At 42.9% G+C, this 13,736-nt stretch overlaps 6 protein-coding genes across 6 annotated transcripts; 3 read left to right on the top strand and 3 right to left on the bottom strand.

The window, feature by feature from the left end:
* Positions 1-2,317: 2,317 nt before the first annotated feature.
* Positions 2,318-2,967, bottom strand: LOC133392029 (histone H2A). Its single transcript, XM_061649854.1, has one exon. The coding sequence runs from the start codon at positions 2,893-2,895 to the stop codon at positions 2,521-2,523; it is 375 nt and encodes a 124-aa protein (XP_061505838.1). The 5' UTR covers positions 2,896-2,967; the 3' UTR covers positions 2,318-2,520.
* Positions 2,968-3,037: 70 nt separating this feature from the next.
* Positions 3,038-3,610, top strand: LOC133392020 (histone H2B). Its single transcript, XM_061649843.1, has one exon. It carries the CDS (start codon positions 3,178-3,180, stop codon positions 3,550-3,552), a length of 375 nt encoding a protein of 124 aa, XP_061505827.1. The 5' UTR covers positions 3,038-3,177; the 3' UTR covers positions 3,553-3,610.
* A 198-nt stretch (positions 3,611-3,808) lies between these two features.
* LOC1278746 (uncharacterized) lies at positions 3,809-13,735 on the bottom strand. Its single transcript, XM_061650121.1, has 6 exons — positions 13,299-13,735; positions 11,302-11,490; positions 5,480-5,551; positions 5,353-5,434; positions 5,246-5,264; positions 3,809-5,045 (listed from the first exon to the last, which is right to left on the bottom strand). The coding sequence occupies exons 1-6, from the start codon at positions 13,704-13,706 to the stop codon at positions 4,595-4,597; spliced, it is 1,221 nt and encodes a 406-aa protein (XP_061506105.1). The 5' UTR covers positions 13,707-13,735; the 3' UTR covers positions 3,809-4,594.
* On the top strand, positions 5,194-5,641 carry LOC1267440 (histone H4). Its single transcript, XM_305995.4, has one exon. It carries the CDS (start codon positions 5,261-5,263, stop codon positions 5,570-5,572), a length of 312 nt encoding a protein of 103 aa, XP_305995.3. The 5' UTR covers positions 5,194-5,260; the 3' UTR covers positions 5,573-5,641.
* LOC133392032 (histone H2A) lies at positions 11,021-11,670 on the bottom strand. The gene has a single exon (XM_061649857.1). It carries the CDS (start codon positions 11,596-11,598, stop codon positions 11,224-11,226), a length of 375 nt encoding a protein of 124 aa, XP_061505841.1. The 5' UTR covers positions 11,599-11,670; the 3' UTR covers positions 11,021-11,223.
* LOC133392021 (histone H2B) lies at positions 11,741-12,313 on the top strand. The gene has a single exon (XM_061649844.1). The coding sequence runs from the start codon at positions 11,881-11,883 to the stop codon at positions 12,253-12,255; it is 375 nt and encodes a 124-aa protein (XP_061505828.1). The 5' UTR covers positions 11,741-11,880; the 3' UTR covers positions 12,256-12,313.
* Position 13,736: the final 1 nt, after the last annotated feature.

Here is a 13,736-nt window from a genome sequence, read left to right as displayed (position 1 = left end):
ACACAAAAACTCGAGAAAGATTTCGGCACATTAAAAAAATATATTTTTAGTCACTATACACTGTGCTTCATGATGCTTAGAAGGTCGTTGAAGCATCAAACATGTTCAAATTAAAAAAATATTAGATTAGTGTTAGACGTTCTCCTACGCTTGTTTTAAATAGGCTTCTTCACCCTCAACTGGCACGGGCATCGAATGGTCTCATCAGCAGCGGCACGAAATAAAATAAACCATCAATACAGCGATAACACTTCAAATCCCAATCCAGCTTCTCCCACAGCGTCTCAAGGTCACACACAAATTAATAAATGCTAACACCCACCAATAACAATACACAACCGCAATGCACATATATGAACCAACGCATACACCACAACAACCAATCAGCTGGCGACGGAAGGCACGGGCAGAAGCGCAAGTAAGGCAGGTCAGGGTGAGGGAGGGAGAAGAAGCGGACGAAAAAATGGGCGCCATTTTTTTAAAAAAAATTTGACCGTTTTTTTTGCTCCACCGCCATAAATAGTTCGTCCATTTCGCCCACAGATGGCGCTAAACTTGCTCGACCCAGCGCGGGAATCGCTGAAGTCCAGCGCGGGAGACCAGGCGAAATCTGCGCTGGCCAGCGCAGATTTTGGTGCATTTTCTGCGCTGGAAACTGCTCGAATTTGCGCAGCGGGTATATAATTGGTAAAAGTAAGGCTCAGTGATCTACGTTACATATGAGAAGCGTTACATGCCTTTTAAAATTCCCAAGCAGTATTTTTGATAAAAGTAAGGCTCAGCCCTCTACATTACGCTAGCGTTACGCGTAACGCCTGTTTACCACAAACCCAAGCAGCATTTTTGAACGCCTGTTTTAACCGCCGTGGATGAGCAAATTAATAGATTATTATGTCTTAATATCGTTTTTTTTACATGATAATTATAAAAACAAGCCGGTCTCGTAGTACAGTCGTCAACTCGTACGACTTAACAACATGCCCGTCATGGGTTCAATCCCCAAATAGACCGCGCCGCCATACGTAGGACTGACTATCCTGCTATGGGGTGAATCAATTAGTCACTGAAAGCCAAGCCCACAAGTGGGTACAGGCAGGCCTTGACCGACATCGGTTGTTGAGCCAAAAGAAAAAAAAAAAAAAAAAAATTATAAAAACAACAATTTTTGAACAAACATAAAAAAGAACAGCAATTGCAAAGATAACACTCATTGATAATTCATGAGTATAAATAAATTATATTATTACTATTAGGCTATCATTTTTAACAGCAATCAGAGTTGTAACAACTTGACGTATTATAATTATAACAATCTTACACATAAAAAATGGTTACTTTTAAAAATGATTATTTATTTATTTTCCCAACTATTGATAAAGCAGGATAATGAAACACATACAAATATTTACTACATTCAATAACCTCAATTTAAAAAAGAGCCCTCGCACCTAAAGTAAAGTTTATTCACAAAAGGCGGATAGATAGATAGATAAAGTTTATTCACAATAGGCGGATAGATTCACAAACATAGATGGAATAGGTAATAATTATATTTCATGTACATTATTAATTTATTAATATTTTTAATATTTTATACTTTCTAATCATAGGAAATGTTACTAAAATTGAAAGCTTTTGGGGTGTTTATGAGCTTTTCAAAAATACTGCTTGGGAATTTTAAAAGGCATGTAACGCTTCTCATATGTAACGTAGATCACTGAGCCTTACTTTTACCAATTATTTAGATGGCGTTACTACTGGTTGCAGGGACTTTGATCACCACTAGACGGCGTTATTGAATGTGGAGTTGCATATGCGTTAGGGCATTTCAATACTTTGTATTTTATATGCATTCCTACATTGCAAATCATTTTATTGTTTCAAACAACGAAACACTTTAAAATGCTTCACAAATTTGGGTAACTGGTGATTAAGATGAAGGGTGAAGGGAAACATTAATAAGTATGGTTGTTTATTTGAACCTTCCTAATTTTTGGTCCAACTTTTTTAAAGCCATTGTCAACGTTTCCCGATATATTGAAAGCCAGACTTTTGTGAGAACCTAAGGCTACCTAAACGCACAACATTGTTCGACAATCGACCCTTTCAACATTTTCCCGTGGTTAACGATAAATTAGGTAAAAGTGTCCTTTACTGTTTTCAGAAAAAGGTCAACACGCAGGTATCACTGGTTGTATGTATATGGTAAAACCAACCCTCTTGAACAAGCTACCTGTAAAATCTTATGCATCGCTTATGATATGCTGCATTTGTAGAATTCGTAGTGAGAGGTTACAGAATTAAAAATATTAAGAGATGCTTTTTGTGCCAAAGGACGGCACATTTTTTCATTTACATTTTGTACACAGTTTCAAGCACGGTTCTTGATATATCTGGATTTTTTTTCCTTCTGGTTCTCCCATAACAGCATAAATCGAATAAAATGTCTTTGGCAAAGTAATTTGTCGCCCTGAAAAGGACGGTTTTGGGTTTGAGATGAAGGAAGCTTTGTCACACCGTTTAAGCCTTCTTTTCGGTCTTCTTGGGCAGCAGCACGGCCTGAATGTTAGGCAGCACACCACCCTGAGCGATGGTTACTCCGGACAGCAGCTTGTTCAACTCCTCGTCGTTGCGGATGGCCAGCTGCAGATGACGCGGGATGATGCGCGTCTTCTTGTTGTCACGGGCAGCGTTTCCGGCCAACTCAAGCACTTCAGCGGCCAAGTATTCCATGACGGCTGCCAGATACACGGGTGCTCCGGCACCGACGCGCTCGGCATAGTTACCCTTGCGCAGGAGACGATGAATACGGCCAACGGGGAACTGAAGACCGGCACGGTTGGAACGGGACTTTGCCTTTCCCTTTACCTTTCCTCCCTTTCCACGGCCAGACATGGTTAGATTTGATTGGGGTACGTTTGTAAGGGATCACGAACAACACGATGTTCTCCTTGAGAAGGGTCTTTTTATAATAGAACAATTTTGACCCGACCGATGCTTATATAGCAGCTTATTCGTGCTGCCCGATACTCGTTTGGAATTTTTCGAGCTGCACGATACGTATTCTCTCTCACAGCCCGTTATAAGCGATCGGAGAGCTCGGAATTTTTCTAGAACGCAATCACCCGTTGAATCATACACATCGTGTCCCAGTGTTGAGTGAATTTTTCCGTCGAAATGGCACCCAAAACCAGTGGAAAAGCTGCGAAGAAGTCTGGCAAGGCCCAGAAAAATATTTCCAAGTCCGACAAGAAAAAGAAGCGCAAGACCCGCAAGGAAAGCTACGCTATTTACATCTACAAAGTGTTGAAGCAAGTCCACCCGGATACTGGCATCTCTTCGAAGGCCATGAGCATCATGAACAGTTTCGTCAACGATATCTTCGAACGCATTGCTGCTGAGGCATCCCGCTTGGCGCACTACAACAAGCGTTCGACGATCACGTCCCGCGAAATCCAAACCGCTGTTCGTCTGCTGCTGCCTGGTGAGCTTGCCAAGCACGCCGTCTCCGAAGGAACGAAGGCTGTCACAAAGTACACCAGCTCGAAGTAAGCCACTGAAATGATTGGCTTCTTTTCATGAACCTCTCTTAAATCGGTCCTTTTCAGGACCACAAACCGCATTCAAACAAAGAATTATCCTTCGTTTCATCTGCACCAGCGAATTAGCGCTTTGATTTCAGGGTGTCCGTCTACGTCAACGTTATTGTTCAGTTTGTTGCGTTTGCCTGTACTAAATGGCATTAGTGCAGGTAAACGCAGCCATATCCTAAGTTTGTTTGTGAACTTTGTATTGGAAACAATGATGCTGTGATTGACATTAAAGTTCTGCGTTGTTCATTGTAAATATTAATGTTAAATAGAACCTTAGCACGTTTAAAAAAAAAAAACATGAAAAAAGTCCGCACTGATTGGAAGCGTTTTGCGAGGTGAGATTGAAAATGGAGTTTCGTGTATCATGAATTATGAATAGAAGTCGTTTCGCTCGTTGTATGACAATCATTTTTTTAAATTAAATTTTCCTCGCGCATACGAGGATAATTTATCGACAAAGCAACCAATAGCAGCTTATGTGTCGTGAGTCAAATGTTGTAATAGATTTGTTCGATTTTAAACTTGCTTATAAGTATTGAAGGGTCGTCTTCTTGAGCATTTTAATTCACGTTTGTATAAGCATCAGTTAAGCTGTTTGAGTTGAACATTTGTTGTAAAATATATAGTCATACTATTCGTTCGTAGTTTGTTGTAAGCAGCGATGTTGGTATAATAGTCATAGGTTATATAGATGGTAATAAAGTATTGATCAATATAGTCAAAATCCTCAGATGCCCTATTAAAAAGCGAAACTTTGACAAGAAAAAGTTAAAATACCTCCCATAACATTGATTATTTAAAACAAATTTTCCCCCTTTTCACACTTTCCTCGTTATAACAAAACGACATACGTGAAGACTTGCATTCGTATGTACAATTTCATAATAGCAATCGAAAGAAAATTCTTGGAATGTTCAACAGTATTGGTGGTCCTGAAAAGGACCGTTTTGAGAAGGAAATGCCCCGTTTAGACAGGGACCGCTTCCGGATGCATGGACGATTTAGGCACGCTCTCCGCGGATGCGACGGGCCAGCTGGATGTCCTTGGGCATGATGGTGACGCGCTTGGCGTGGATGGCGCACAGATTCGTGTCTTCAAACAGACCAACCAGATACGCCTCGCTGGCTTCCTGCAGCGCCATGACGGCTGAGCTCTGGAAGCGGAGATCAGTCTTGAAGTCCTGGGCGATCTCACGCACCAAGCGCTGGAAGGGCAGCTTGCGGATGAGCAGCTCGGTCGACTTCTGGTAGCGACGGATTTCTCGGAGGGCCACCGTTCCCGGACGGTAACGATGCGGCTTCTTCACTCCTCCGGTGGCCGGGGCACTTTTACGAGCAGCCTTGGTGGCCAGCTGCTTGCGAGGAGCCTTACCTCCAGTCGATTTACGAGCGGTTTGCTTGGTACGAGCCATTTCACTTCGGGAGCGTAGGTTTCGTTGAGCACGGAGCAAACTTGTTTATTTGACAAAAGTTGAACGTTAAATGAGGAAACTGCTCGAACAAGAGCTCTTTTTATGCGCTTGCCAACCCTTGTTTTCTCTCATCTTAAGAGCAAGAGGGAATGCGTGGATGAAAAAGTATAAATAGGGACGTTGAGCTCGAAAACGCTCATTCGTGATCGTCAATTTGAAGTGTGAACATCGTGAACGTACAATCCTGTGCTCATCATGACTGGAAGAGGAAAGGGAGGAAAAGGTCTGGGTAAAGGAGGAGCCAAGCGTCACCGAAAAGTGCTGCGGGATAACATCCAGGGCATTACCAAGCCCGCCATCCGCCGTTTGGCTCGGCGCGGAGGAGTGAAACGTATCTCCGGTCTCATCTACGAGGAAACCCGTGGCGTCCTGAAAGTATTTCTGGAGAATGTGATTCGTGATGCGGTCACTTACACTGAACACGCCAAGCGTAAGACCGTCACCGCTATGGATGTGGTGTATGCTCTGAAGCGTCAGGGCCGCACTCTGTACGGTTTTGGAGGTTAAATTTATCTCTATAAAACTTCCATGTGGAGTCTCAAATCAAACGGTCCTTTTCAGGACCACAATACATTACTCAAGAGCTGTGTCTTTCGCAACATTAAAATGTTTTATTTGAGAGAAAAAATGTCTATGATGGCTTCGAATGGTGTGCGTATAACATTTTACTCGCATAACAAGCACTCACACTGCTGTATATTCAGTGCATTTACATTAAATGGCGTTTTTTAAATGTGCCTTTTAAACGTATGTGCATGCGTTTGAAGCGTACATAAAAGCGACGATTGAAGTGTTTGTTTAAATATTTAATTTTTATTTACTTATTAATTTATGAATTTATTTTATAGTGTCGAACTAAAAAATTTTTATTTTTCAGGGCAAGCCTCTCATCCTCTTGAAGCAATAATCGCCGCTACACATGCGCTTCGTTCATTGATACTTGTGATAATTATTCAAAAGAAGGATTGGGTGAAAAAAAGCTACACCGTTTCCATGAGGTTTGTGAGTTTATTATAACAGCTAACGGTGCCAATGCTGCCTTTGACTCCGTAAATCACTCAACGCTAATTTCAAAACTATCAAGCTACGGAATAAATAGAACGCTTGTTCATTGGCTCTCCTGTAATTTAAGTGTAAGACAAATTAAAGTGAATATTTCATCCGGGGTTCCACAAGGCAGTATTCTAGGCCCTATTCTTTTTATCATTTTCATAAATGATGTTATTTACGTTAAACCAGATTGCGAAAAATTGTTTTATGCAAATGATATGAAAATGTTCCTACCGGTATCAGATCAAACCGATTGTTTAACTCTTCAAAACTGTTTAATTCGATTTAACTCATACCCACCAAATACTTTCTGCAAGATTTGCTATCAGGGTGCTATGAACATGAAGAAATTAACTCCACCTCCAAAATCTATGCTGTTAACTGAATGCTATATATTTTCTTGGGATACTGACTTCATTTGGTATACTGACTTAGCGATGCTCCGCTAGCGATGCTTACATTTTGGTTTGTACATTTGGTAATTGTTCCTCAGCTTCCGTTATCATTAAAATGTTTCCCAGTTTTTATCCAGGACAAACACCCTGGGACCTCATAGATCGCATAATGAATTATTTGGGAAAAGTAACGCTCAGCCCTCTACGTTACGCTAGCGTTACAAGTAACGTCTGTCTAGCGCAAACCCAAGCAGCATTTTTGAACGCCTGGTTTAATCGTCGTGGATAAGCAAATTGAGGTAAAAGTAAGGCTCAGCCCTCTACGTTACGCTAGCGTTACGCGTAACGCCTGTTTACCACAAACCCAAGCAACATTTTTGAACGCCCGTTTTAACCGCCATCTACCCGCTGCGCAAAGCGACGCAAGAAATCATGGAGTTCTGAGAATTTTATCATGTTCTCTTTTTCCTCCAACGGCAAATTTGTCGAGCAGCTCGTCGAGCTGCCCGTCCCTGGCTCCGCCTCATTCCCCTCGGCTGAGCGCGCTGTCGAAGGTTTGAATGTGTTGGTGTGTCAGACGGCCAATCGCTGTCAGCCATCGTCCGTGCTCTTTCCCTCCCTAGCGCTATCTCATTCTCGCGTGTGGACAATGCTCATGAGTTGCTGTGGCGCTTAAAAAACCGTTTATACACATTGCGGCGATGAAGTTGCAATTTTACAAATCAAACCAAAAAAGCGCAATAAGTTCTATTGCTGCAATGTAAAAATGACTAAGGAATCGCTAGCTAACGCTGGAGGGTTTGATGTGAAACGCGCTGAATCCTAATTCGCATTAACACGTTCATCTCGGCGCTGATTTTCATCAACTTTCCTTTCCACCAGCACCTAGAACGCAGGCTGGAAAGTTCACTGGCAGGCAGTGGGGCCTGTCATCGATCTGAACGTGTTAAGCATTAAAGATAACTTTATTACACTAAGCTTTTGCTTTCGTATGTTGTAGATTACACAGATATGCTGTGCCGTCTGCGCAAAGGTATGAGCGTGCGTGTGTGTGCACAACTGTCGCCAAATGTGTTTTTTTCCGGAATGTTATGATCCATCGGTCAAAGAAAGGAAGGCGTTAATGAAAGGCGGAAAGACGAATTGAGGTCCCTGTCAATGGTAACTGATGACAGGGAGCAGGGGTAGTGGCACACAGCTGTTGGGAGATTGAACAGTATACTTAAATTGCCGACGGATGGAGAGGGGGGTGGCCATGGAACCCCTACGATCATCGGTCACAGGCCCTAAAATTGTAGTCGCCATGGGGGGAGGGGAGGTGCAAATGGTTCTCCAGCCACGGAGCCCTAAAGACCATCTTTCCGGGGGCCCTTGTCGTTAATACTCTGTCCATTTGTAGAGATCATCGGCGACCGCCTAGTCCGCCTACCGTTAGGTCCGCCGCTGGTTCATGACGGTGTTTTTTTTTTACTGTAGAGTGCATCCTTCCCCCTGCCTGCAGCGTATACATCGAGCAGGAGACAGTGTGGCAGTACCCCCGTCGTGGGTTCTAACCGCGTACGAACCGTCCGCCGTATCAAGAGGTGACTATCCGGCTACGTGGTACTCAAGTCCTGAAAAGGCCGGCATGATCGCTTTGGCTAGTACGCCAATAATAATAATAATAATAATAATAATAATAAAAAGAACTTAGCGTAGCAGTCCACACCCGGGTAAGAGTTTGTCTTGACTTTGTTGCTGCCGGGCTACCGCTGTGACGAGACAAATGGACGGAATGCACTCGACCAAAACATGAACCTACCGATCCGAACCCATTCCAAGGCATTGCCGGTCAATCGGCGTCATGATACCGACTCCAAGCCAACAAGCCGCCAGATTCCGGACGGACAGGTGCAGCACCATACGCGCACCGTAATAAACAAATCCAGAATGTATAAATTCAATTCAAAATGTTGTTTCCACTTGGGTCCACTAGCTGAATTAGAAATACAGTGAACCCTCTCTTATTTGAGAGGCGATGGGACTGTCGAATAAGAGGGGTTTTCAAATTACAGAGGTGAAAAGTGAATGAAAGGTCAATCCAAACAAGAAAGAGACAGAACATTTAGTATGCAGCCTTAACTGTTGCTATAGGTAACTGCGAACAGAATCGCCAATTTGAGCACACATCTTTCAATAACCATGGCAACACCATACACAAATAAGAGGGATACAGATTTCAGAGGTTTTCCAAATTAAAGGAACAAAAATGTACTGGAAATCAAGGGACTGTGCAAAATGTTAAAATAAGAGAGGTTTTTCAAATTGGAGAGGTGTCAAATAAGAGAGGGTTCACTGTAAATGTGCTACATATAACACGCACGTTTGCTTTGATCGTGTGTCTTTTTAATACCCCCAATAGCAGAGCCTATCGCAAAGATGCCAATGCCAATGGTTGTGTTGTCTCTCAGGTAGCGAGATCGAAAATGCATGGACTTTGTAGCCGCAGCGGATGAAAATGTACGCATCAGAATCAAATAGTTTTGGGGTTTCCACAAACACGCGCGCGCAAACTCACACACAAACACGCACGCGCAAACTCGCACACACACACACACACACACACACACACACACACACACACACACACACACACACACGCACGCGCGCGCGCACACATGCATGAACGCGCGCACGCACGCACGCACACACGCACGTACGCGCGCCCGCGAGCATAAAAGCGCGCACGCCAGCACGCACCCCCGAAAGCACGCATGCGAGCACGCACCCACGAAAGCGCGCACGCGAGCATGCATCCACGAAAGCGCGAACGCGAAGGCACGGGCAGAAGCGCAAGTAAGGCAGGTCAGGGTGAGGGAGGGAGAAGAAGCGGACGAAAAAATGGGCGCCATTTTAAAAAAAAAAAATTTGACCGTTTTTTTTGCTCCACCGCCATAAATAGTTCGTCCATTTCGCCCACAGATGGCGCTAAACTTGCTCGACCCAGCGCGTGAATCGCTGAAGTCCAGCGCGGGAGACCAGGCGAAATCTGCGCTGGCCAGCGCAGATTTTGGTGCATTTTCTGCGCTGGAAACTGCTCGAATTTGCGCAGCGGGTATATAATTGGTAAAAGTAAGGCTCAGTGATCTACGTTACATATGAGAAGCGTTACATGCCTTTTAAAATTCCCAAGCAGTATTTTTGATAAAAGTAAGGCTCAGCCCTCTACGTTACGCTAGCGTTACGCGTAACGCCTGTTTACCACAAACCCAAGCAGCATTTTTGAACGCCTGTTTTAACCGCCGTGGATGAGCAAATTAATAGATTATTATGTCTTAATATCGTTTTTTTTACATGATAATTATAAAAACAACAATTTTTGAACAAACATAAAAAAGAACAGCAATTGCAAAGATAACACTCATTGATAATTCATGAGTATAAATAAATTATATTATTACTATTAGGCTATCATTTTTAACAGCAATCAGAGTTGTAACAACTTGACGTATTATAATTATAACAATCTTACACATAAAAAATGGTTACTTTTAAAAATGATTATTTATTTATTTTCCCAACTATTGATAAAGCAGGATAATGAAACACATACAAATATTTACTACATTCAATAACCTCAATTTAAAAAAGAGCCCTCGCACCTAAAGTAAAGTTTATTCACAAAAGGCGGATAGATAGATAGATAAAGTTTATTCACAATAGGCGGATAGATTCACAAACATAGATGGAATAGGTAATAATTATATTTCATGTACATTATTAATTTATTAATATTTTTAATATTTTATACTTTCTAATCATAGGAAATGTTACTAAAATTGAAAGCTTTTGGGGTGTTTATGAGCTTTTCAAAAATACTGCTTGGGAATTTTAAAAGGCATGTAACGCTTCTCATATGTAACGTAGATCACTGAGCCTTACTTTTACCAATTATTTAGATGGCGTTACTACTGGTTGCAGGGACTTTGATCACCACTAGACGGCGTTATTGAATGTGGAGTTGCATATGCGTTAGGGCATTTCAATACTTTGTATTTTATATGCATTCCTACATTGCAAATCATTTTATTGTTTCAAACAACGAAACACTTTAAAATGCTTCACAAATTTGGGTAACTGGTGATTAAGATGAAGGGTGAAGGGAAACATTAATAAGTATGGTTGTTTATTTGAACCTTCCTAATTTTTGGTCCAACTTTTTTAAAGCCATTGTCAACGTTTCCCGATATATTGAAAGCCAGACTTTTGTGAGAACCTAAGGCTACCTAAACGCACAACATTGTTCGACAATCGACCCTTTCAACATTTTCCCGTGGTTAACGATAAATTAGGTAAAAGTGTCCTTTACTGTTTTCAGAAAAAGGTCAACACGCAGGTATCACTGGTTGTATGTATACGGTAAAACCAACCCTCTTGAACAAGCTACCTGTAAAATCTTATGCATCGCTTATGATATGCTGCATTTGTAGAATTCGTAGTGAGAGGTTACAGAATTAAAAATATTAAGAGATGCTTTTTGTGCCAAAGGACGGCACATTTTTTCATTTACATTTTGTACACAGTTTCAAGCACGGTTCTTGATATATCTGGATTTTTTTTCCTTCTGGTTCTCCCATAACAGCATAAATCGAATAAAATGTCTTTGGCAAAGTAATTTGTCGCCCTGAAAAGGACGGTTTTGGGTTTGAGATGAAGGAAGCTTTGTCACACCGTTTAAGCCTTCTTTTCGGTCTTCTTGGGCAGCAGCACGGCCTGAATGTTAGGCAGCACACCACCCTGAGCGATGGTTACTCCGGACAGCAGCTTGTTCAACTCCTCGTCGTTGCGGATGGCCAGCTGCAGATGACGCGGGATGATGCGCGTCTTCTTGTTGTCACGGGCAGCGTTTCCGGCCAACTCAAGCACTTCAGCGGCCAAGTATTCCATGACGGCTGCCAGATACACGGGTGCTCCGGCACCGACGCGCTCGGCATAGTTACCCTTGCGCAGGAGACGATGAATACGGCCAACGGGGAACTGAAGACCGGCACGGTTGGAACGGGACTTTGCCTTTCCCTTTACCTTTCCTCCCTTTCCACGGCCAGACATGGTTAGATTTGATTGGGGTACGTTTGTAAGGGATCACCAACAACACGATGTTCTCCTTGAGAAGGGTCTTTTTATAATAGAACAATTTTGACCCGACCGATGCTTATATAGCAGCTTATTCGTGCTGCCCGATACTCGTTTGGAATTTTTCGAGCTGCACGATACGTATTCTCTCTCACAGCCCGTTATAAGCGATCGGAGAGCTCGGAATTTTTCTAGAACGCAATCACCCGTTGAATCATACACATCGTGTCCCAGTGTTGAGTGAATTTTTCCGTCGAAATGGCACCCAAAACCAGTGGAAAAGCTGCGAAGAAGTCTGGCAAGGCCCAGAAAAATATTTCCAAGTCCGACAAGAAAAAGAAGCGCAAGACCCGCAAGGAAAGCTACGCTATTTACATCTACAAAGTGTTGAAGCAAGTCCACCCGGATACTGGCATCTCTTCGAAGGCCATGAGCATCATGAACAGTTTCGTCAACGATATCTTCGAACGCATTGCTGCTGAGGCATCCCGCTTGGCGCACTACAACAAGCGTTCGACGATCACGTCCCGCGAAATCCAAACCGCTGTTCGTCTGCTGCTGCCTGGTGAGCTTGCCAAGCACGCCGTCTCCGAAGGAACGAAGGCTGTCACAAAGTACACCAGCTCGAAGTAAGCCACTGAAATGATTGGCTTCTTTTCATGAACCTCTCTTAAATCGGTCCTTTTCAGGACCACAAACCGCATTCAAACAAAGAATTATCCTTCGTTTCATCTGCACCAGCGAATTAGCGCTTTGATTTCAGGGTGTCCGTCTACGTCAACGTTATTGTTCAGTTTGTTGCGTTTGCCTGTACTAAATGGCATTAGTGCAGGTAAACGCAGCCATATCCTAAGTTTGTTTGCGAACTTTGTATTGGAAACAATGATGCTGTGATTGACATTAAAGTTCTGCGTTGTTCATTGTAAATATTAATGTTAAATAGAACCTTAGCACGTTTAAAAAAAAAACATGAAAAAAGTCCGCACTGATTGGAAGCGTTTTGCGAGGTGAGATTGAAAATGGAGTTTCGTGTATCATGAATTATGAATAGAAGTCGTTTCGCTCGTTGTATGACAATCATTTTTTTAAATTAAATTTTCCTCGCGCATACGAGGATAATTTATCGACAAAGCAACCAATAGCAGCTTATGTGTCGTGAGTCAAATGTTGTAATAGATTTGTTCGATTTTAAACTTGCTTATAAGTATTGAAGGGTCGTCTTCTTGAGCATTTTAATTCACGTTTGTATAAGCATCAGTTAAGCTGTTTGAGTTGAACATTTGTTGTAAAATATATAGTCATACTATTCGTTCGTAGTTTGTTGTAAGCAGCGATGTTGGTATAATAGTCATAGGTTATATAGATGGTAATAAAGTATTGATCAATATAGTCAAAATCCTCAGATGCCCTATTAAAAAGCGAAACTTTGACAAGAAAAAGTTAAAATACCTCCCATAACATTGATTATTTAAAACAAATTTTCCCCCTTTTCACACTTTCCTCGTTATAACAAAACGACATACGTGAAGACTTGCATTCGTATGTACAATTTCATAATAGCAATCGAAAGAAAATTCTTGGAATGTTCAACAGTATTGGTGGTCCTGAAAAGGACCGTTTTGAGAAGGAAATGCCCCGTTTAGACAGGGACCGCTTCCGGATGCATGGACGATTTAGGCACGCTCTCCGCGGATGCGACGGGCCAGCTGGATGTCCTTGGGCATGATGGTGACGCGCTTGGCGTGGATGGCGCACAGATTCGTGTCTTCGAACAGACCAACCAGATACGCCTCGCTGGCTTCCTGCAGCGCCATGACGGCTGAGCTCTGGAAGCGGAGATCAGTCTTGAAGTCCTGGGCGATCTCACGCACCAAGCGCTGGAAGGGCAGCTTGCGGATGAGCAGCTCGGTCGACTTCTGGTAGCGACGGATTTCTCGGAGGGCCACCGTTCCCGGACGGTAACGATGCGGCTTCTTCACTCCTCCGGTGGCCGGGGCACTTTTACGAGCAGCCTTGGTGGCCAGCTGCTTGCGAGGAGCCTTACCTCCAGTCGATTTACGAGCGGTTTGCTTGGTACGAGCCATTTCACTTCGGGAGCGTAGGTTTCGTTGAGC

Source organism: Anopheles gambiae, chromosome 2, assembly GCF_943734735.2.
Source record: "Anopheles gambiae chromosome 2, idAnoGambNW_F1_1, whole genome shotgun sequence".
Classification (NCBI taxonomy): domain Eukaryota; kingdom Metazoa; phylum Arthropoda; class Insecta; order Diptera; family Culicidae; genus Anopheles; species Anopheles gambiae.
The sequence above is the reverse complement of the archived record's forward strand: the minus strand, read 5'-3'. Positions and strand labels throughout refer to the sequence as shown.